This window comes from Mobula hypostoma, chromosome 18, assembly GCF_963921235.1.
Source record: "Mobula hypostoma chromosome 18, sMobHyp1.1, whole genome shotgun sequence".
Classification (NCBI taxonomy): Eukaryota; Metazoa; Chordata; class Chondrichthyes; order Myliobatiformes; family Myliobatidae; genus Mobula; species Mobula hypostoma.
The window spans coordinates 40,973,537-40,997,597 of record NC_086114.1 but is presented as its reverse complement, the minus strand read 5'-3'; the positions used below and the strand labels follow the sequence as shown (position 1 = coordinate 40,997,597).

The 24,061-nt window shown below is 45.4% G+C and overlaps 1 protein-coding gene across 1 annotated transcript in view; it reads right to left on the bottom strand.

Moving 5' to 3' along the window:
* Positions 1-24,061, bottom strand: part of LOC134358498 (annexin A7-like) — an 86,034-nt gene that overhangs the window by 10,811 nt on the left and 51,162 nt on the right. Inside the window, exons 6-10 of the mRNA XM_063070786.1 lie at positions 22,613-22,736; positions 18,877-18,971; positions 16,103-16,216; positions 2,469-2,639; positions 548-718 (exon numbers count right to left, since the gene is read on the bottom strand). Of these exons, the coding sequence (XP_062926856.1) occupies positions 548-718; positions 2,469-2,639; positions 16,103-16,216; positions 18,877-18,971; positions 22,613-22,736 (675 nt within the window). The remainder of the gene's footprint in view (positions 1-547; positions 719-2,468; positions 2,640-16,102; positions 16,217-18,876; positions 18,972-22,612; positions 22,737-24,061) is intronic.

Genomic DNA, 24,061 nt, shown 5'->3' with positions numbered 1-24,061 from the left:
CTTCAACATCTTCATCAAGGACTTTCCTTCCATAATGATGTCAGATGTCCAATCATCGGCAAACACCCACACAGTGATCAATTCCATTTGCAACTCTTACAGACAACATAGATGGTACCGCTGCTGCCATGCTTGTCAGGCAAGATAATCTCCCACAGGCAGTTAATCTGATCAACCATTCTAGTTAGCCCCTCCCACCCCCTCTATCTATTACCCCAGTCACTGCACTGCATTGTAAACTTTTTAAACCACTTTTTGTAATCTGTTTACACTGTAAAGGCATGCTGGTATTTCTGTATTTATATATATTTTGTTCCACAGCTGTACTTTAACCTCTAACTTTATTCTTTATATAATTCTTTATATATGTTGAGTGCTGTTTTTAGTTGCATGTTGTGCCACCACACCACAGCAAATTCCTAATACATATAAGTGTATATGATGAATAACATTGGTCTTTGATAACCTCTCTGCTCTGGCCATTTCTAGCCATTCCCCCACTCAGATGAGAGTAGAGCTGAAAGTACTGCAGGACAGAGCCACTTACCCGCCCATACTCCTGAATGGTTGCCTTGAGCTGGGGGAAGCTGCGGGTCGCAAGAATCATGTTGAAGGTGGACTCGTCTGTGCCCAGCTTCCCTTCCCCTGCGCGGAACAGCCTCTCAGCATCTGCTGTTGCTTTCTGCATGTCCACCGTCTGGGTCTCATCACGGTTGCCCTGTAGTTTCAGATCAAAGAAATTATAGGTGGAGACGCAAGAGATCACAGACACTGGAATCTGGAGCAACACACAACTAATTGTTGGAGCAGTTCAGTGGGTTGGGCTGAGGATTAGTTGGTGTTTCGGGTCGAGACTGCATCGGAACTGCAGGGGGATGTGAAGCTGAGTTCACAGATTTGAATTGGTTCCTGTAAGGGAATTCTTACAACATCAATTCATGCTGTCATTCTCAGAAGAACAGTGAGAATACTGGGGCCACCCAAACAATGCAGGGAAGCTGTAATGTAGTAACTGCATATGATTCAATAATCAGAGGGGTAGATTGCATCTTTTGTAAGCAGAATCAATATATAGTATGCCGTGCACGTGATATGAAGGCAAGAGACATGGTGAACTGGTTTGAAAGAATATTGACAAGAGAGGGAAGGAGGACTCTGTCACTGTGCTTTAAGCTGCAGTGAACAACGTGGGAAGCGATAGGAGAGGAAAGAGGAGCACAAGATTCTGAATCAGAATCAGAAAGGGGTTTACTATTCACTGACTTATATGATGTGAAGTTTGTTGTTTTGCAGCAGTGAATGCAGTGCATTTGGGAGATTATCGGAAGCTAGAGGCTATGTACACTGAATAGAATCTCAAGGGTTAGAAAAACACGAGTAAAATATTGAAGGACGACAACAAATAAGTTCACGTGGTTCAAATCAGTGCTCCTGTTACAAACTTAGGACCATATCAAACAAGTTGGGACATTTCAACTTGCTGATCAAACTAAGCGATGCATGGCTGCAAGATGGCTAGGACTAGGAAGTATTAAGCCAACAGGAAACATAGGACAAATAGCAGAAGGGAAGGAGCAGCTGTGAGAACTAAGGATGAGGAATGACCAGAGTGTCGATTACAATAGAGTTAGGATCATAAAACATTTAAGTATTGTGAGGTGCTGCCTATAGGACCTGATGCAGGAGACAAGAGTAGGATACGAGAAAGAAAAGGAGAGATTACACAGACAGGCGGTGAAGCAAGAATGGTCTTAGTAGGGGATTTAAAATTTCAAATGGATTGGGACAAAAGTAATAGATGCTTACTTGGAGCATGTTTGCCCTGTAACAACAAGCCCTGTGGGCTGGACCACATTGATGTTTGAGTTCACCATCCACGGATGAACGGACATTTATGTGACCCTGATTGTAAAGTTCAGCATGATGTTTGAAAGGGAGATATGGGACACAGCTGCTAAAACTACTGGACAGAACCCCCGTTAGAGCACACTCTGAAAAATTCAGGCATCAGACCTTCAGGTGGGTATGTAGGCCCTGCAGATTTACCCTGGAGTCAAACCATGAGGAATGATTTCACAAATTAAAAAGAAAATCTCTGGAATCCAGAAAACTGAGGGACAGTTTTTTTTTCTCAAGGTTTTCAAGATGTTAACAGAAACTGAGAATTCAGGTTGTGAAAAATTATTTCCCCAGGCTGAAGTCTGGGACTGGGGGGTTTTCAAAACAAAGCTTTCAGCTACGAAGAATCCTGAGGATGCCACATACAACTTGAAATCTCCTGGCATCCTCAACGGCTGAGCGCAGCATGGTACATCACCAGGCTGATGAATTTAGCAAATAACATTACCTCACTAAGAGGCCATTGCCAGGCCCATTCCCATGTGGTCCTTAGTAATCAGTCCTTGCATCCACAATCCAATCAGAGTGTAATTACCGAACCTCATCAGCACCACTTTCTAGTTACTGACCTGTGACATCGAGATAAGCAATCTCTTGAAATGGCCACTGGTGTCTTTCTTCAAATCCTTCTCCAAATTTCTTCCTAGCTCGTCCTTATAACAGCGCACAATCTCTCGGATCTCCTGATTGTTCCTCGTACAGAGGATTTCAATGAGCACCCGATCTTGCGTTCCAGCTCCCTGTGGAATAGCGGGAAAGGCAGAGGAAATGAGGATGTGAACGAGACCGGACAGGTACAGTTTCAGACTCACGTGGACGAAAGCTGCAAAGCCCAGGGCAATAATGAAGTACTGGCTTTACTTATTGCAAGTACTCCTATCCGAATCAAGAGCTCACCTTTGGGTGGCACTCCACATGACCATGACCAAGTTAAGTCACACATCCAGTTTATTGTGATATGCACAAGTGCAATAAAAAGCCTATTTGCAACATCACTACAGTCATTGGAGACATAATATTCACAAGAGAAACATTAACTATACACAAGTTATACAAACTTGTACAACAAAGTACACAATTAAAACACAAAAAGTTCACTATAATGCAAAGTGATCATACAGTTGCTAGACTGAGTTTGTGATCAGGGTTCTGCAGGTTGTTTGAAGAACTGACTGGTTGATGTGAAGTCCCATCATGGTTGTGTGGGACGTCAGGCTTCTGAACCTCCTGCCCGATGGCGGTTGTGAGAAGATGGCCTGGCCCAGAATGAGGGGATCTCTAATGATACGTGTTGCCTTACTGACATTCTTTTGATGGTGTGGAGTGATGTGCCAATGATGTATTGGACTGAAAGGTGAAATACTTAAAGAGAACATGAAGGGGGGAACTGCGTCAGAGGGTGGTGAGAGTGTGGAATGAGCTACCGGGGAAGAGGTGGATGCAGGCTCCATCTCAACATTTAAAGTTTCGCTAAGTACAGTGATGGGAGGTGCATGGAGGACTATGGTCCAAGGCAGGTTGATGGGACGAGGCAGAATAACAGTTTGGCATGGATTACATAGGCCAAAGGGCCGGTTTCTACTCTGTGACTACTCTCTGCTACCCCATGCAACTGAATTCCTGTACCAGACCATGAAGCAACCAGTTAGGATACTGTACTTTTAACAGGACATCTGTAGAAGTTTGTTGGTGTGTTTGGTTACATCCTTAAGCTTCTAAGAAAGCACCTCCTTGTGATAGCATCCATGTACAGGGCCAAGAGACCACCTGATACGTTAACACCCAGAATTTAAAGCACCTGACTCTCTCCACCAACAATCTGCCAATGAAGACTGGTGCACGTTGACCCTCCTTCTCCTCCCTCAAGCCAATAATCAGCCCTCAGATTTGTGACATTGAGTGAGAGGTTATTGTTGTGGCGCCACTCAGCCACTGGTCCTAACTTGCTCCAGTGAGATGACTCATCACTACCCGTCATTTGAAGATGGCACTGGAGCTGTGCTTAGCCACATCGTCACATTTGTATGGAAAGTAAAGAGGGAGCTTGAGCTGAACCTGTGTAGATGTTCAGCAAGGAGCAGGTGTTGCTACCAATCCTGACTGAGTCCTACTGATGAGGAAGTCAAGTATCCAGTTGTAGAGGGAGGTACAGAGGCCCAGGTTTTGAAGCTTAATAATGAGTTTGGATGGGATGATTGTGTTAGACTCTGAGCAGTAGTCCATGGACAGCAGCCAGATGTATGAGTTTCTGTTGTCCAGTTGGTCCAAAGAGAGTGAAGAGCTATAGAAACCACACCAGCTGTTGACCTGTTGTTGTGGCAGGTAGACTGAAGTGGATCCAGATCATCTGTCAGGCAGGAGTTGAACATAGAATCAATGTTGTGCCAACCTTCTAACATACTCCAAGATCAATCTAACCCTTCCTTCCCACATAGCCCTCCATTTTTCTTTCATCCATGTGCCTCTCCCTGAGTCTCTTAAATGTTCCCAATGTGTCTGCCACTACCAACATCCCTGGCAGCATGTTCCATAGACCCACCACTTTCTGTAAAAAGACTTACTTCTGATATCCCTGCTAAACTTTCCTCCAATCACCTTAAAATTACGCCTTCTAGTATTAGCCATTTCAGCTCTCAGAAAAAGTCTCTGGCTGTCCACTCTTTCTTTGCTTCTTATCCTCTTATACACCTCTATCAAGTCACCCCTCATTCTCCTTTGTTCCAAAAGGAAAAGCCTTAGCTCCCTCAGCCTATGCTCATAAGAGACAGGCTCTCTAATCCAGGGAGCATCCTGGTAAGTCTCCTCTGCACCCTCTCTAAAGTTTCCACACCCTTCCCTTAATGAAATAACCAGAACTGAACACAATACTCTAAGTGTGGTCTAACCAAAGCTTTATGGAGCTGCAACATTACCTCATAGGTCTTGAACTCAATCCCCCAACTAATGAAGGCCAACAAACCATACACTTTCTTAATCACCCTACCAACTTGCGTGGAAACTTTGAGGAATCTATGAACATGAACCCCAAGAAGCCTCTGTTTCTTCACACTGCCAAGAAGCCTGCCATTAACCATATACTTTGCTTTCAAATTTGATCTTTCGAAGTGTGTAACTTCACACTTTTCCGGACTGAACTCCATCTGTCACTTCTCAGCCCAGTTCTACATCCTATCAATGTTCCGTTGTCACCTACAACCACCTTCTACACCATCCACAACTCCACCAACCTCTGAGTCATCTGCAACTTTACTAACCCACCCTTCTTTCTCACCATGTCATTTATAAAATTCGCAGGGAGCAAGTGTCCCAAACAGTTCCCCATGGAACACCACTGGTTACTAACCTCCAGGCAGAAAACGTTGTCTCTGCTACCACACTCTGCCCTCTGTGGGAAAGCCAATTCTGAATCCATGCAGCCAAGTTTCCCTGGATCCCATGCCCTTTGACTTTCTAAATGAGCTTGCCATACGGAACCTTCTTGAATGCCTCACTGCTCCACCTTCATTAGTTAAATTTGTCACTTCCTCAAAGAATTCAATCAGGCTTGTGAGTTATGAACTGACCCTTACAAAGCCATGCTGACTATCAGTAATCAGTCTATGCTTCTCCGAATGCTCATAAATCCTGTCTCTAAGAATTCTCTCCAACAGTTTGCCCATCTCTGACGTAAGACGCACCGGTCAATAATTCCCAGGGTTATCCCTACTTCCTTTCTCAAAGAAAGAATGGATGACAAGGTGTTTATTTTAATATAACTATCAGTAGTTGCTTCTCAATACTTTGCCTCTACCTTTGAATCATGCCGTGACTAACTGCTCGAAGCATTTCATTACAGGAGGAAAAGCAGTCATTGAAGCAGGTCATCACGCTCTTCTTGGACAGCGATATAACAGTTGTCTTTTTAAAGCCAGTTGGTCTGCACGGATTTTTAACACTCGCCCTGCTGTGTGACATAGGTTCACCCTCTTGAAGGATGCCCAAAGGGACTGGCAATACAGGATTATCTGGAGATGTGGAGATAGTTATCCCTATCAAAGTGCTCTCATCTGGGGGTGCTGGGGTATTACCACTCATGCTCCCCGAACTTGCTTTGGAGGAAGCAATTCTTTTAACACCAAAGGAACACTTGACTGAAGGAAACTAAAGGAACACAGCAGTGCCTGAGGTCGGGTCTGTGGGATGAAATGACTCCCAGTTTATCCACAGAAATTCCCACAGCCTCTGCCTGATGACCACTACTAAGGTTACATCATCCCATCCAGTATTTTGTGAAAGATCGAAGGACACTTCAGCCAGCCATGCCTCCATGCTCAGTACTGCCCCATCTCGTCAGCCTGTCTCGAGTTCCAGAGCAGGACTTGAACCCAAGTGGGAACTACAGACAAGATTGCATTGCGACGGTAAGGGCTCTGAACACAAAACAGGAAGAGTAAATAATTGCTATGTGGACTCAGTGGGATCTCGTATCAGGAGGCATTCCCAAACCATTAGCTGAGACCATCAATTTTACAATAACCTTCAGTAACTCTGGCCTAATGAGGCTCAGGGGAAAATGTAATGACTGTAGTTATCAGATTACCCAATCTTTCCCCATTGCTATAATTTTCCAGTCCTGGCAAAGTCTTAGTAAATCTCCTCTGCATCCTTTCCAGTACAATTTGGAATGAAGCAACAGGAAATATTATCATAATAATGGGAGTGATTACCTTTCTTCAGTCAGGAGAGGGAGCTTACATTTCTAAACAGCCTTTTGCAGTTCTGGGAGGCATTATATTTTAATTATTTTTGCAATATAAACTTTGGCAAATCCATAACTGATAGGAGTTCTCACTAGCATCCCCGTGATAAATTGTCCTTGATGTTGGTGGAGAGACACCAGTTCACCACACAAAGGCCGTGCAGTGCTCGCCTGCCATGAGATCACTTACATCAATGATAGTTGGCTTAGTATCTCTGTAAACAACAGTGCGGCCAACTGCGGCCCCGTCTCTCAGTACGGTACACACACAATGGACTGCACACTCTCAGTACTACACACTCACATCGGCCCAGTCTCTCAGTACTACACACTCACATCGGCCCAGTCTCTCAGTACTACACACTCACACCGGCCCAGTCTCTCAGTACTACACACTCACACTGGCCCAGTCTCTCAGTACTACACACTCACATCGGCCCCCAGTCTCTCAGTATTACACACTCACATCAGCCCAGTCTCTCAGTACTACACTCTCACATCGACCCAGTCTCTCAGTACTACATACTCACATCAGCCCCCAGTCTCTCAGTACTACACACTCACATCGGCCCAGTCTCTCAGTACTACACACTCACATCAGCCCCCAGTATCTCAGTATTACACACTCACATCGGCCCAGTCTCTCAGTACTACACACTCACACTGGCCCAGTCTCTCAGTACTACACACTCACATCAGCCCGGTCTCTCAGTATCACACACTCACATCGGCCCCCAGTCTCTCAGTATTACACACTCACATCGGCCCCCAGTCTCTCAGTATTACACACTCACATCAGCCCCCAGTCTCTCAGTATTACACATTCACATCGGCCCAGTCTCTCAGTACTACACACTCACATCAGCTCGGTCTCTCAGTTATACACACTCACATCGGCCCCCAGTCTCTCAGTACTACACACTCACATCGGCCCCCAGTCTCTCAGTATTACACACTCACATCGGCCCAGTCTCTCAGTACTACACACTCACATCAGCCCCCAGTCTCTCAGTACAACACACTCACATCGGCCCCCAGTCTCTCAGTATTACACACTCACATCGGCCCCCAGTCTCTCAGTACTACACATTCACATCGGCCCCCAGTCTCTCAGTATTACACACTCACATCGGCCCAGTCTCTCAGTATTACACACTCACATCAGCCCCCAGTCTCTCAGTACTACACACTCACATCAGCCCAGTCTCTCAGTACTACACACTCACATCAACCCCCAGTCTCTCAGTACTACACACTCACATCAGCCCCCAGTCTCTCAGTACCATACACACACAATGGACTGCACTCTCTCAGTATTACACACTCACATCAGCCCAGTCTCTCAGTACCGTACACACACAATGCACTGCACTCTCTTAGTATTACACACTCACATCAGCCCCCAGTCTCTCAGTACTACACACTCACATCGGCCCAGTCTCTCAGTACTACACACTCACATCGGCCCAGTCTCTCAGTATTACACACACACATCGGCCCAGTCTCTCAGTACTACACACTCACATCAGCCCCCAGTCTCTCAGTACTACACACTCACATCAGCCCCCAGTCTCTCAGTACTACAGACTCACATCGGCCCCCAGTCTCTCAGTACTACACTCTCACATCGACCCAGTCTCTCAATACTACACACTAACATCAACCCCCAGTATCTCAGTACAACACACTCACATCGGCCCAGTCTCTCAGTACTACACACTCACATCAGCCCCCAGTCTCTCAATACAACACACTCACATCGGCCCAGTCTCTCAGTACTACACACTCACATCAGCCCCCAGTCTCTCAATACTACACACTAACATCAACCCCCAGTATCTCAGTACAACACACTCATATCGGCCCAGTCGCTCAGTACTACACACTCACATCAGCCCCCAGTCTCTCAGTACTACACACTCACATCAGCCCCCAGTCTCTCAGTACTACACACTCACATCAGCCCCCAGTCTCTCAGTACTGTACACACACAATGGACTGCACTCTCTCAGTATTACACACTCACATCGGCCCAGTCTCTCAGTACTATACACTCACATCAGCCCCCAGTCACTCAGTATTACACACTCACATCGGCCCAGTCTCTCAGTATTACACACTCACATCAGCCCCGAGTCTCTCAGTACTACACACTCACATCGGCCCCCAATCTCTCAGTATTACACTCTCACATCGACCCAGTCTCTCAATACTACACACTAACATCAACCCCCAGTCTCTCAGTACAACACACTCACATTGGCCCAGTCTCTCAGTACTACACACTCACATCAGCCCCCAGTCTCTCAGTACTACACACTCACATCGGCCCAGTCTCTCAGTACTACACACTCACATCAACCCAGTCTCTCAATACTACACACTAACATCAACCCCCACTCCCTCAGTACAACACACTCACATCGACCCAATCTCTCAGTACCACACACTCACAACGGCCCCCAGTCTCTCAGTATTACAGACTCACATCGGCCCAGTCTCTCAGTACTACACACTCACATCAGCCCCCAGTCACTCAGTATTACACACTCACATCGGCCCAGTCTCTCAGTATTACACACTCACATCAGCCCCGAGTCTCTCAGTACTACACACTCACATCGGCCCCCAATCTCTCAGTATTACACTCTCACATCGACCCAGTCTCTCAATACTACACACTAACATCAAACCCCAGTCTCAGTACAACACACTCACATTGGCCCAGTCTCTCAGTACTACACACTCACATCAGCCCCCAGTCTCTCAGTACTACACACTCACATCGGCCCAGTCTCTCAGTACTACACACTCACATCAACCCAGTCTCTCAATACTACACACTAACATCAACCCCCACTCCCTCAGTACAACACACTCACATCGACCCAGTCTCTCAGTACCACACACTCACAACGGCCCCCAGTCTCTCAGTATTACAGACTCACATCGGCCCAGTCTTTCAGTACTACACACTCACATCAGCCCCCAGTCTCTCAGTACTACACACTCACATCAGCCCCCAGTCTCTCAGTACTACACACTCACATCAGCCCCCAGTCTCTCAGTACTACACTCTCACATCGACCCAGTCTCTCAGTACTACACACTCACAACGGCCCCCAGTCCCTCAGTACTACACACTCACATCAGCCCCAGTCTCTCAGTACTACACACTCACATCAACCCCCAGTCTCTCAGTATTACACACTCACATCAGCCCCCCAGTCTCTCAGTACTACACACTCACATCAGCCCCCAGTCTCTCAGTACTACACACTCACAACAGCCCCCAGTCTCTCAGTACTACACACTCACAACGGCCCCCAGTCTCTCAGTATTACAGACTCACATCGGCCAAGTCTCTCAGTACTACACACTCACATTAGCCCCCAGTCTCTCAGTACTACACACTCACACCGGCCAAGTCTCTCAGTACTAGACACTCACATCAGCCCACTCTCAGTATTATAGACTCACATCGGCCCCCAATCTCTCAGTACTACACACTCACATCAACCCCCAGTCTCTCAGTATTACACACTCACATCAGCCCAGTCTCTCAGTACCACACACTCACATCAACCCCCAGTCTCTCAGTACTACACACTCACAACGGCCCCCAGTCCCTCAGTACTACACATTCACATCAGCCCGGTCTCTCAGTACTACACACTCACATCAACCCCCAGTCTCTCAGTACTACACACTCACATCAGCCCCCAGTCTCTCAGTACTATACTCTCACATCGACCCCCAGTCTCTCAGTACTACACACTCACAACGGCCCCCAGTCCCTCAGTACTACACATTCACATCAGCCCGGTCTCTCAGTACTACACACTCACATCAACCCCCAGTCTCTCAGTATTACACACTCACATCAGCCCCCAGTCTCTCAGTACTACACACTCACATCAACCCCCAGTCTCTCAGTACAACACACTCGCATCGGCCCAGTCTCTCAGTACTACACACTCATATCAGCCCCCAGTCTCTCAGTACTACACACTCACATCAGCCCCCAGTCTCTCAGTATTACAGACTCACATCAGCCCCCAGTCTCTCAGTACTACACACTCACATTAGCCCCCAGTCTCTGAGTACTACACACTCACACCGGCCAAGTCTCTCAGTACTAGACACTCACATCAGCCCACTCTCAGTATTACAGACTCACATCGGCCCCCAATCTCTCAGTACTACACACTCACATCAACCCCCAGTATCTCAACACACTCACATCGGCCCAGTCTCTCAGTACTACACACTCACATCGGCCCAGTCTCTCAGTACTACACACTCACATTAGCCCCCAGTCTCTCAATACTACACACTCACATCGGCCCAGTCTCTCAGTACTACACACTCACATCAACCCCCAGTATCTCAGTACTACACACTCACATTGGCCTGGCTCAAGTTCTAGAGCAAGGCCTGAATCGAACATATGTCTGGAGGCAGTAGTGTTACCAAATGTGCAAAGTCAGGAGGACTGTACCTCACCCTTCACAGTAGGCTGGCAATTACTGTACCTAGGAATAAGGGTCAAGTTTGTAGTGTGGCTCACCATTCTACAGGATCACTGCTGCCACCTGAGTTGCACCATGTAATAATGTCATTACTGCTCTCAGAGCAGGTTCCCTGCCCCACAAGACCACCATTGCTCTCTGAGAGTGGAGTCATTGTACAGCAGAGTTACAGCCCCAAGAGGATCGTCGTGCAATCACAATTACACCCTCTCCCTCCCCTCCCCGAGGGATGGTCACCACCCTCCTGCCCACTGAGGATCAACAGCCTCCTACACAGGTGTCTTCATTAACCCTTGCACCTGAGGGAGGTCCACAACCTCAAAGAGCCACATCAAAGATGAATTAGGAGCAGTAGGAGGCTACTCAACCCCTCAAACCTGATCAGCTGCTTAGTAGAATCAAACTTGGATGGTCTTTACAGAAAACCTTTCCTACCAAATGCAAAAAGTATATACAACAGTTCATCTCTGTGTGACAGGACACACATCATAGTACAATATTCTCTGCTTTATTATTTTGTACATTATTATTGCACATTGCTACACTATTTTTATATTACTATTTTTATACTATTATTATTCTGTATTTAATATTAGTTAAGCATACTGCTGAGTGTGTTTTTAAATGTTGCTGCTGTAACGAAAGAATTTCTCACTTGAAATCAATAAAGTATTATTAGCTGATCTGACAGTAGTCTTAACCCCAGTAACCTTTCTCGTCCTGCTTAACAAGTATCTCTCTACTTCTAACCTGGAAGTATTCAAAGGACCATTGCACCATCCTTGACTATCTCTGCTGCTTCTCTTGTTTTTCCACATAACTGAAATCCTTCCTCCTTTGTTGCAATGATGTACACTTCCTCTCCAACTCCTCAGATGCCTCTATCCTCTCAATCTTCACGTGAAGTTTCAAGAGCTGCTGCTCCAGGCAGGCTGGACAATAGCTAACAGTTACTCCCGCTAATTTTTTGACTGCTTATTTTAAAGCGTATCCTATCCATTCTGACAGCCGGGCTGTACATCAGAACAATAAGCTGTAACTTATACTCTTGTGCTGTTAAACATTGGCAGGTCACACACACAACACAGGTTAGAAAGAGAGGGAGGCCCTGACCCACCAAGCACCCGCAGGACAGGCAGAGTAAATTTCTCACTACATTATTCCAACACTATGGGTGTGTCCCGTACACTGAAAACAAATTTAAAAACAACACTCATTTTCCACGCGTCAACATTTTAAAGGCACCACCCAGTGCAGCTGTGGCAGGAGGCAGAGTTTACTCTGGGATTGGGGAGTGCCAGTGTTTCCACAATAAGATTTCCTTCACACTGTGTATTATGTTTTGCTCCTCATACAGTGATGAAACTTGGATATCGCAGCAGGCTCACCAGATGTGGATCTCAGGCCTCACTGTGGTCACAGGCCCAGAGAGAGTTTCAACGTGAGACAGAAGTGTGGAAAAGGAAACAAGGTCATCTTCTGTTACCCGCCTGAGAGGCCAGCTCGGGCAATGCAGGAAGGAAGACGTATTGGTCAGCGCTCAGTGCTCAGCAGTGGCCCACGCTGTTCTTAAAGCTCGAGTCAAATTCGATCATTCCTGCATCGAAGATCCTTTCATCTGAAGGAATGGGGAAAAGATGCAAGCCTTCCACACAGCTCCTGCACCCTCTTGTAACCCCAGAACTGCTTACAGGCCATTTGACTATGTGCTGCGTCTCAGTTAAGACAGAACTTCACTTAGCTCAGCTAACATCACTCTGATGTGCGGCAGCTGGGGGTTCAGCAGTAGTGTCCTTTCTCAAGTTTGAGGATTCCCAGTCCAAGTCCTGATCTGATTTTAGTGCACAGAAATCCAAACTAGCCAGTGACTCCAGCACCAAGCAAGTGCTGTACTGTTGGAAGTGCTTCTCACGACCTCAGTAAAGCAGCCAGCATAATCAAAGAACCCACCTACTAGGAACATTCTCTCTCCTCCCCTCTCCCATAGGGCAGAAGATACAGAAGCCCAAAAACATGTACCACGGGGCTCAAGGGCAGCTTCTATCCCACTGTTATATGACTATTAGATGGTTTCCAAGTATGATAAGATGGACTCTTGACCTCATAATATATCTCGATATTGTGGCGAGCATTTGGTCCATAATGACAGACGAGGAAGCTGTTTAACTCAGCAACAGTTTTACTGGTGATAGACACAAACAGACCAGGCACCATAACCCAGAGAGTGAACCCAACCAGTCTCACACCAACGGGGGAGGTGACCATTGCACACCCCGGTTACAGTTAGGGTGACCCACAGATACACAAGCAAATAACTGTATAGCTCAAGCTAAAATGTAAAAATAAACGAACTGGAACTTCCCACCATAATCCCATAAAAGCATTTTAACACAAGAACAGTAAACAGTGCCGTAAACAGTAAACAGTAAACAGGGGCGGGCTGTCGACCACCTCCCCCCACACAGAATGTCACAATATGATCCTAGCAACACACACAAGATGCTGATGGAACGCAGCAGGCCAAGCAACATCTATAGGAAGAAGTACAGTCGCCATTTTGGGTCGAGACCCTTCATCAGGACTAACGGAAGAAAGAGATAGTAAGAGATTTGAAAGTGGGAGGGTGAGGGGGAGATCCGAAATGATAGGAGAAGACAGGAGGGGGAGGGATGAAGCTAAGAGCTGGAAAGTTGATTGACAAAAAGGGATACAAGGCTGGAGAATGGGAAGTATCATAGGACGGAAGGCCTTGGAAGAAAGAAAGGGCGAAGGGAGCATCAGAGGAAGATGGAGAACAGGCAAGGAGTTATTGTGAGAAGGAAAGAGAGAAGACGAAAATAAATAAATAAATAGGAGGGATGGGGTAAGAAGGAGAGGAGGGGCATTAACGGCAGTTAGAGAAATCACTGTTCACTCCATCAGGTTGGAGGCTACTGAGACGAAATATAAGGTCAAACAATATGATCCTCATTGTTTACGTGCACTGCACTTTCTCTGTAGCTGTTACACTTTGTTCTACATTTTTATTACTTGGCCTTGTCTACCTCAATGCACTGTGTAATAATTTGATCAGTATGGACATTGTGCAAAACAAGCTTTTCACTGAATCTCAGTACATGTGATAATAATAAACCAATTCCAGTTCTTTCAGATGCAAGGTTAAACCGAGGCCCCAGCTGCTCCTTCAGTTGATGTAATCGGTCCTGTGATGGTGAGTCAGTTCTTGCCTGTCCCTCAGCCAGTATTTAGCAGATTTCCTGCTGTTATCATATTATTGCAACTATAAGCCAGACATTGAATTTCTTACAGTGACTGTACTTCAGAAGTAGCTCAGAGCCAGTACACCTCTGATAAGGGATGTGAAAATGGTGAAAAACAAGAGATCTTCCGTTTCCTTCTCCTCGTATTCTGATGTTTGGAAGCTCAATGGAGCAACATTGCTAGGCAGCAGGCATCAGCCAAGTCCACTAAATGGACTGGTGCTGGCCCAACGTGGTTCACCGAGCAGGAGTGTGGAGCCGGGCCCCCTCCTCCACGACTCTTCTGAAATCTCAATTATTAACTCCATGTGTAAGCAGGATGGAGGCCCAGAGCAGGGGCCAGAGTGCTCGTCGACCCATTTGACCCAATTCATCGACATCTCTCCCTGTCCAGCTCTACCAGTATCCATGGCAACTGAATAATTGTGAGGCCAGTGAATTGTAAAGTTTCCTCACCAAAGTCCCAGACAGCAACTCCAGACACAAATTCATTCCTTGATCAGCCATATCTGGGTCCATGACACCCACTAATGGGAAGGTCCTACACAGATGTACTAGGTTGGGAATGGGCTGAGGGGCCCATGAGTACACAACAGGCAGCTCACGCTCTACAGAAGAGAGAAATCTGACTGCAATGAAGGGGTCTTCTGGCTGTCTGCAGCCATTGTTTAGTCTTCCTCAAATACCTCCTCTTGCAGTCAAATGTTGCTCACCAGTTTCTGCCACCTGGGAGCAACTTGGACATGATTTTCAGCACAGGACAATCTGAGAGAAATCCTGTGAGCAGCATCCACAAATCAGCAGGGACTTCAGAACATCTATGTCAAATTTTGCTGCCCACAGAAATTTGTTTCTTCCCACCCCCCCTCAGTGCCATGTGAGCCATGACCAACAAGTTCTCAATAGTCTGGCATCAAGCAAGGCTATGTCACCTTTTCCTCACCAGAATGCTACATCTGCTTCCAAGAGGAATGACCAAGAATGTGCAATGGCAACAGGACCCTGGAGGTCACCAGAGTTTCTGCTATGAAAACTTTGGCTGTAACAACAATTCAGAGACTGGGTTTCCTAAGGCAAGTGACCCCTCTTCTGACCCTCTTTTGCACTATTTACATCACACAGTCAGGGGAGTTCTACATAGGCAATGATTCTCCAGAAGCCCAACACCATCCAAGGCAACTTGGAATAACATCCCTTTCACCACTCGAAGTATTCATTCCGATCACCACCAGCAAAGCAGAGGGCTGCACCTGCGCATCTATAGAATGCTCTGCAGTTGGTCACCAGCAGCTACACCAGCAGCACCTCCTAAACCTGAAACCTCTGTACGGGGAGCAGTGAGATGGAGATGACCTGCAGCGGCCTCCCCACATCATACACCATCCTCAGCGGGAAATAATCACTGATCCGTCATCATTGCTTGGTCCAGTTCCTAGAACTCTTCCTCCAACAGCACTGTGGAAGGACCTTCACCAGAACTGCAGAGGCTAAAGAAGGTTGCTCGACACTAACCCTTCAAGGTACAATAGGGAGGGGTAATACGTGCTAGTCTTTCCAACGACATGCAGATACCAAATAGAGAGAACAATAGAATGAAATAACCTGCATTTTGACATTCAGTGCCTTTCCCCAGTTTTATTAGTCATTACTAACAGCAGATGAACCAACAGTACCTCCATTGCCTTCCTGAGACTCCAAGCATCATAGTAGGTGGTAGGCATGAACAGGGCGATAATGATTTCTTCCATGTTTCCACTAAGTTCCGATTTCAGGTCTTTGATCAAATCCTTGAAAAAGTAAATCACAGAATACAATTAGGCCCCTCAGCACATTAGGTCCGTGTCAACTCTCAAGCATCCATCTACACCAAACCCATTTATTCTCCTTGAAGTCCAATCAACCTCCCTGGATTCTACCACAGATGTACACTAGGGGCAATTTATAATGGCCAAGGGATCTCCCATTTCAGATGTCTTTGTGATGCTGGAGTAGTACCACCTGCAGCCAGAGGGTTGCTATACTTACTGTGGAGTCACAGAGTTAGACAGAATGGAAACATGCCGACCAACCTTGTGCACCTCAGCTGGTCCCATTTGCTTACATTTGGCCCACATTCCTTTAAACCTTTCCTATGCATGTAAATATCTAAATATCTTTAAAATATCATTATACCCACCTCTACATTTCCTCTTGCAGCTCGTTCCATGTACCCATCAACCTCCATGTGAAAAAATTGCCCCTCAGATCCTTTTTAATCTTTCTTCTCTCCCCTTAAACCTGCATCCTCTAGTTTTAGATTACCCTACCCTGGTAAAAAAGAGTAACTGTGAGCATTCACCTTACCTATGCCCCTCATGATTTTAAGTCCCTCTATAAGGTCACCTTTCAGCCTCCTATGCTCCAGGAAGGAAAGTCTTCACTTATCTAGCCCCTCCTAACAGCTCATGTCCTCCGGTTCCAATAACATAATTCTGAATCTTTTGTGCACCTTTTCCAGCTCAATGACATCCTTCCTAAACCCAGGCAGCCAGTTTCACCAAAGTAATGTGATATCTCCCTCTGTCCCTCTCACTACACTTCTTGCCCATCCTCTGGGCTTCACCCCTCCCCCTTTCTTTCTCCCTAGGTCTCCTGTCCCATGATCCTCTCATATCCCTTTTGCCAATCACCTGTCCAGCTTTTGGCTCCATCCCTCCCCCTCCTGTCTTCTCCTATCATTTTGGATCTCCCCCTCCCCCTCCCACTTTCAAATCTCTTACTAGCTCTTCTTTCAGTTAGTCCTGACGACGGGTCTCGGCCCGAAACGTCGACTGTACCTCTTCCTATAGATGCTGCCTGGCCTGCTGCGTTTATCAGCAACTTTTATGTGTGTTGCTTGAAATTCCAGCATCTGCAGAATTCCTTGTGTTTGCGTGATATCTTCACTTTTCTACTTGGTGCTCTAACAGCTGAAGACAAATGTGCCAAATATCTTCTTCACCACTTTTAGAGAACCATGATACCCGTACCACCAGCTCCTTCTGTTCAACAACACTTTCCCATGTCCATGTGTAAACCACAATTACTGTTCTAACCTTGTTGACCCTGCCGGTCAACTCTTCAAAAAATTCATTCAAATTCGTGAGACCCAACTTCACGCACATAAAGCCATGGGGCCCATCCCTACCAGTCCCTGTCTTTCCAAATGATAGTGGATCCTGTCCCTCAGAATCCCTTCCAATGACCTTCCCACCACCGATGTGAGGCTCACTGTAGCTCCCTGACATGTCCATCCAGTCTTTCTTGAAGCACAACATTAGACTATCTCCAGTCGTCTAGTACCTCACCCATTGCTAACTACGATCAGTGCTTCTGCAGTTTCCCACAAAGTCTTAGGATACATTGCTCAGGTCCCGGGGATTTATCCACCTTAATACACTTTGAAGATTGCCAACTCCTCCTCTATTGCAATGTATTTAAGTTTCAAGACATCTTTTAATTCCTTAGCTTATATGATCTTCTCCACAGTATATGCAGATGAGAAATATTCCTTTAAGATCTCACCTATCCCTTCTGACTGCACCCATAGATGACCACAGCACTCTTTAAGGTATCCTATTTTCTCTCAAGTCATTCTTTGGATCTTAATATTCTTGTAGGATTTATTAAGATTCCCTGTTACCTCATTTGCCAAAGCTATCTGATGTCCTCTTTTCCCCCCTCCTGACTTATCTCTTAAATGAACTTCTATATTGCTTAGTCCCCTCAAGGGATTCAGTTGGTCCCAGGTACTAACATCTGTCATATAGATGCTTTCTTTTTCCGAACCAGAGTCTTAATATCCTTTATCACCAGGGTTCTCTAATCCTGCCAGCCTTGCCTTTCACTCTAACAGGAACTCTAGACTGACACATAACTCTGAGGTAGTATTTTGTAGGTGGAGGTGTTGTAAATGTTAAAATGTCAAAAAGATCCTGGGGTGGAGAGGGGGTGGGTGAGGAAAGAGAGGTGAGAGGATGAGCGGGTGGAGGAGGGTAGAGGGGGCGGTAAACTGGGGAGTACGGGGGGGTGGGGAGAGTGAGAAAGGGTGAGGGAGGGGAGGGGAAGAGAGGAGGAGAGAGGAGGAGAGGGGAGGGGGGGGAGAGGGGCATGGGAGAGAGCATGAGAACATGGGAGGGAAGGAAATGGCAGTGTACTGAACTTCTCTAAATTAGCACCCATGATACTATTCGCCAGCGAGGGTCAGATTCCTTGGGACTATACACCAGTGAATTAGTGTCCATGTGATTGTTCCCTCTGATAGTTAGTATGCAAAGAACAGTCTCCCAGTGAGTGTCAGAGTGTCTGGGCCGTGCCCCATGGGAAGTTGGTGTCTTAGGTATGTTACCCCTGTTACTGTCAGTGTCTGTGATTCAGTGAGGATCATTGCACAAGAAATGTAGTAGAAAACCAGTAACTGAAAACTCACTTTGCCATACAAGGTCTTGAATGCTAACTTAATCTTCTGTCTTTGGTCATTGGAGCGATTGGCAACCACATCGATTATTGCCTGTTCATTGGTCCCTGCAAAACAGAGTTGTTATGCTCTTTTACACCTTTGTTTGATAAGAACAAATTAACTATGTTGCAAAAGCACATAACAGCATTGGCATAACTTCTCACAACCAAAACAGAACAGCCATTTGGTCTATCAATCTCATGCCAGTAATTTTTTCATGATTGGCCTGGATCAATCCAATCTGCTCACTCTATTTACTCTCTAATACTCTGCTGCAATGTTCCCTCTAATTCTTAGTAGTCAGTGTGCGCAAAAATCTTACGTTGTGCAAATTTTTTTCCTGTGACAAACGTATGTATGCACTGAATGCACACATGGCACAGTTTATGTAGGTTTACAAAATATTTGACGTAAAACTGCACAGAGTAACAACAAAATAACATACATATTTAAGTCTTTCAGTTATTTTTTCTCTCTCCTGTCTTTGGCATTTACTTTGTAAACTCTATCTAGACTAATAGGACTTCCCTCCAATTGATAGCTTTTGATTCTCATTAACATATCCAAATGACATTCACCTAAACAGTTTCTCAGCTTGTTTTTGAGTTGATTCATTAGGCTAAAACCTCGCTCACAGTCCGCACTAGACGCAAGAAAGGTTCCCCCAATGTCCATCAACTGTGCAAGGTTGCAAAACTGTTCATTTTGAAGTACAAATGCCACCATTTGAGCAAAGTTTGAAATCAGTTTGGATTTAATTTTTTCTTGCACGGAAAATTTGAAATCATTAAACTGTCTAACTATTACAGTACTTTCAGCTAGAAAATCATGATATTTTAGACATAAGGCATTAACTTGTTCATCGCCAAATGTGAAGTCACAATCTGCAATTGTGGAGAAGTCAAAAGCTGACCATTCCTGCACCTCATCTTCAGGAAACCTTTCTTCTAAATGAACACAAAGACTATTTATGAAAGTCAGCAGCGAACTTGTATCTACTGTGACGTTTTCTTCACGTTGTTGGCTTAGCAAAACTTTAACTTTGTCACTCCACGAAACATTGTCTCCCAGATACTGCTTTCTTATCTTGTTAATTTTGCCCCGTGCAAAATGAAGTGAATCAATCAGTGTCAGGCCACTCTTTTGCAGAATCTTGCACAGTGCAGCCAGTTCATCAAAGACATCACTTAAAGCCTGTAAAGCTACTTTGTATGTGATGTTTATCAATTTCTTGTGACAATATTTAGCCACAGGGTCATTTGCCTGATCCTTCTTCAAAGTATGTGATCAGTGCCTCATAATTTTTTATTATTGCCTGCAACGCAAAGTGTCCAGATAACCATCTGACTTCATTATGTTGTCTGAAAGCAACAGCTTCATTTTCAGAGGCCTCTGCAATTTCTTTAAATTTGCATCTTTTAACTGCAGATCAAGAAAACATTGTATAGATTGTTCTCATCAAAGTTTCAATGTCTCTGATTAACTTGACTTCTTTCCATGCATCACAAATCCCCAGATCTTCACGGTGTGCTACACAGTGTTGCCTGTTTAAGTCTTGCTGCAACATCACTAACAGAAACATTTAGCTAAAAGATTATTTTCAATAAGTATAATTATTAATTACTACATTATTTTAGGTAACTAACCTTTTGTGTGCACATTAATTTCCTTTGTGCGCTGGTTGAAAAATGTGTGTGCACGCACACTCGTGCACAGCTTAGAGCTGTCAAATTTAACTCACTTCCCATGCTTCTTATAGTCTAATGCAGTCTTATACTACTCTTCCATTTAATTTCCACACCCTCTGACATTCCAACTAACACTTTCTTTAACAAGGCTCTTCATAATTTGGGACACATTGTAAGCACCTAAGAACTGATCAGCTGCTAACTCTTTCTGTAATATTCTTAATTCTGTTGCATTTTACTGGCATCTCAGCAACCAAGGAAATAATCTGAGATTACCTCAATATGGAGGACCGATTGCTGGCTTCAGGAAGGGGAAGCAGGGTGAACGTATATTGGTGGATCAGTGATGGAGGGGGTCAGCAGCTTTAAATTCCTGGGCACTAACATGTCGGATGGTCTGTCCCAGGCCCAGCACATAGATGCAGTCACAAGGAAGGCACACCGGCATCTTTACTTTCCTCACAGTTTACGAAGGATCGGCTTGTCACCGAATATTCTGCTACAGATGTTCTGTTGAAAGTATTTTGCCCTGTAGCATCCTGGTCATATGCGCAGGAGTGGAAGGAGCTGCATAGTGGACTCAGCCAATGCATCATTAGTACATCCCTCCACACTGTTGGTAGTTTCTACAGGATGAAGGCAACATCTATCATTTAAGATCTCCACCATCTTGGTCATGCCATCCTCTTGCAGGAGGTACAGGAGCCTGAAGACCCTTCAGCACCAGGTTCAAGAACACCTACTTCCCTTCAAACATACAGCTCTAGCATCAGCCTGTACAACGCCCTTATCATTACCTCAGGGTGGGAACATTATGACGATTCTGACCACTTTACACTATACCAAGCCTTGCTATTTTTGTTCCTATTGGATTATTTCATTTATGATTTATTTTGTATAGGTAATGTCTATTCTTCTTGAGAGTGCTGTGCATCTGATGCTCTGTGCCTCCGATGCTATCACACTGTGCTTGTGCATTTGACAATAAACCTGGCTTTGACAAATTCTGTAATCTTAAAGAACACTGTCAAGAGTCTTTCTAACCTTACCATTTAAGGCACAACCAAAATTGTTTACTTTGAAATGTTCTGCCCTTGCCAAGTGTAGCCCAATGTGCTCAGACTTCCCCATGCATCTACATTTTTGATATCAACACAGGAAGCAGGATGGCGCAACGTTAATCAACTATCCCTTTGACCCGCCGAGCTCCTCCAGCAGGTTGTTTTTGGCTCCAAATTCCAGCATCGTAAGCTGGAAATATTCAGCATGCCGGACACCATGTGTGGGAAGAGAAACAAAGCTAATCTTTCAGGTCGATAACCATTCCAGGGCAATGGAATGTTTTAACTTGCAGAAAGGAGGGTAGGGTTTTCAAAATATAAGCGGGCATAACTTTAAGGTGAATGGAGAAAGGTATAGCGGGGATGTCAGAGGTAAGTTCTTTGCACAGAGAGGTGTGGGTGCGTGGAACGCCCTGCCATGGGTGGTGGTAAAGGCAGATACAATAGGGGGCATTTAAAAAACTCTTAGCAAGGATGATAGAAAAATGGAAGGTTATGTTGGTTGGAAGGATTATGTTGATCTTAGAATGGGTTAAAAGATCAGCACAGCATCATGGGCTGAAGGGCCTGAGAGGTGCTGTAATGTTCTGTGCTCTATGTTCTGTGAGGAGGATGTAGAACTTGCAGCAAGAGATGGAGTGAAGATTTGAAACTTATGCAAGGAGAGAGGGGAGGTGGCAGGTAGGTGACAGATAGGTGGAAAAGGGTAAGTAAAGTGAATGGAGCCCTGTGTGAAGATATACAGCAGCCATAGGTCACTCAGTCAGAAAGTCCTGTTTATGCACCGTGAACACTTTTACTCTGTTTTCACACAAGGACAGCCACGTATAAGGCAGCATATACAAGATTTTTCCACTGTACATAAATGTAACAACTACTGTGTCACAATGACACCAATGGAGGAGCTTTCTCATTGCGTGCCCTGATTTTCCTGTTTACTCGCACGATGGGACTTACCAGCTCCCTTCATGGCTTGCCGCAGAATTTCAGCGTCGCTCTGCGCGTTGAAGTTGGCAACTGGTTTGATGGTGCCCTGTGTCCCACCTCCTATTGACAAGCCTCCGATGTTTGGCATTGAAGGCTGTGCCCAAGGAAGGCAGAGAGAGAAGAAACAAATTACTGAAACGTTTTACTCTTCCAGTAAAATCACCCAACCTTAAACACGTCGTCATCTATGAGCTGCAAAACTGTAATTCTGTAAACAATAAGCAAAGGCCTGTATCAGGTACTGCTAGAAATATTCAGCAAGCTGGGCAACATCCAAAGAGAGAGAGAGACAGAGTTAAATTTGCAGGTGATTACCTCACAACACGTGATGTTTTCCTCTTCTGCTCTAAGTTTACACTCCCGGTTCGGCCTCCCTAACATGCAGAGTGCTCCCTAACCTATCTGATATCTGGTACCAGGATCAAATACTAAACCTCCTAGTACAGGATTTCTCAACCGGGGTTCCGTGAGAGGTCAGGGGAAAAAGAAACAAACATCGTTTTTTGAACCACGCTCGCAGCGGTGGGCAGTGACTGAGCAGCCCCATTAGCAAGCTCGTCAGCGGTCTCTCAGCCCAGTAGGACCGTGTTTATTTGGTTGAGTCCATTCTCAGTGTTGGACGCGAGATAGGGGAGGCCGTTGATAATTGGTGAGCACTGTATTGTACAGAGGGGAGGACGGTCGGCTGATGAGGGGAGTGAAGTGCGTTTTCCGAGCATTGAATGAACTCATCCAACTCGGGCTGTGACGTTAGCTTCCCTCTCCCGAATTCCCTTCCTCAACTTCCCCTTATGTGCCACTGACTGACTTATGAGAGTAAACAATCTCTACCTGTGTAGTAGAAAATTGGAGGGAAACTTTCATTCTAAAGACAGGCCAGTGTGCTGATTTTTGAAGAGGAGGTGCGAGATGGAAGAGGAGGATTCTAGGCCTAAGCCTACAGACAATTCTGATAAGGTTAATGATGAAGAATTACAATCCTCTGAGTCATTTCACTGCACTACTGCAACAACGGACACAAAAAAGTCCATCTTCACAATGAAAGCATGGACTTTACATGGACTGATGACCCAAATTTGTAAGATTTGCAAATGATGGCGAAGTTCAAAAAAACTTTTTCTGTTGCTACATACAGAAATCCAGTGGCTTAGAGTTCTCAACAGGGTGTTTGAGCTGAAAGGTGAAAGCAGGAGTATTTTCAAGCAAATAGTAGGGCAGATTTTCATGGATGATTTGAAGATGAAGAATGGCTGCAGAAACTAACCTACCTGGCAGACATTTTTCATCATATGAACTAGTTGAACATGTTTCTGCAAGGCCCTGGAGAAGATGTTTTGACTTCAAGTGACAAGATTCTTGGATTTAAAAGGAAATTGAATCTTTGGAAAAATCATGTTGCAAAAAGAAATCTTGAAATGT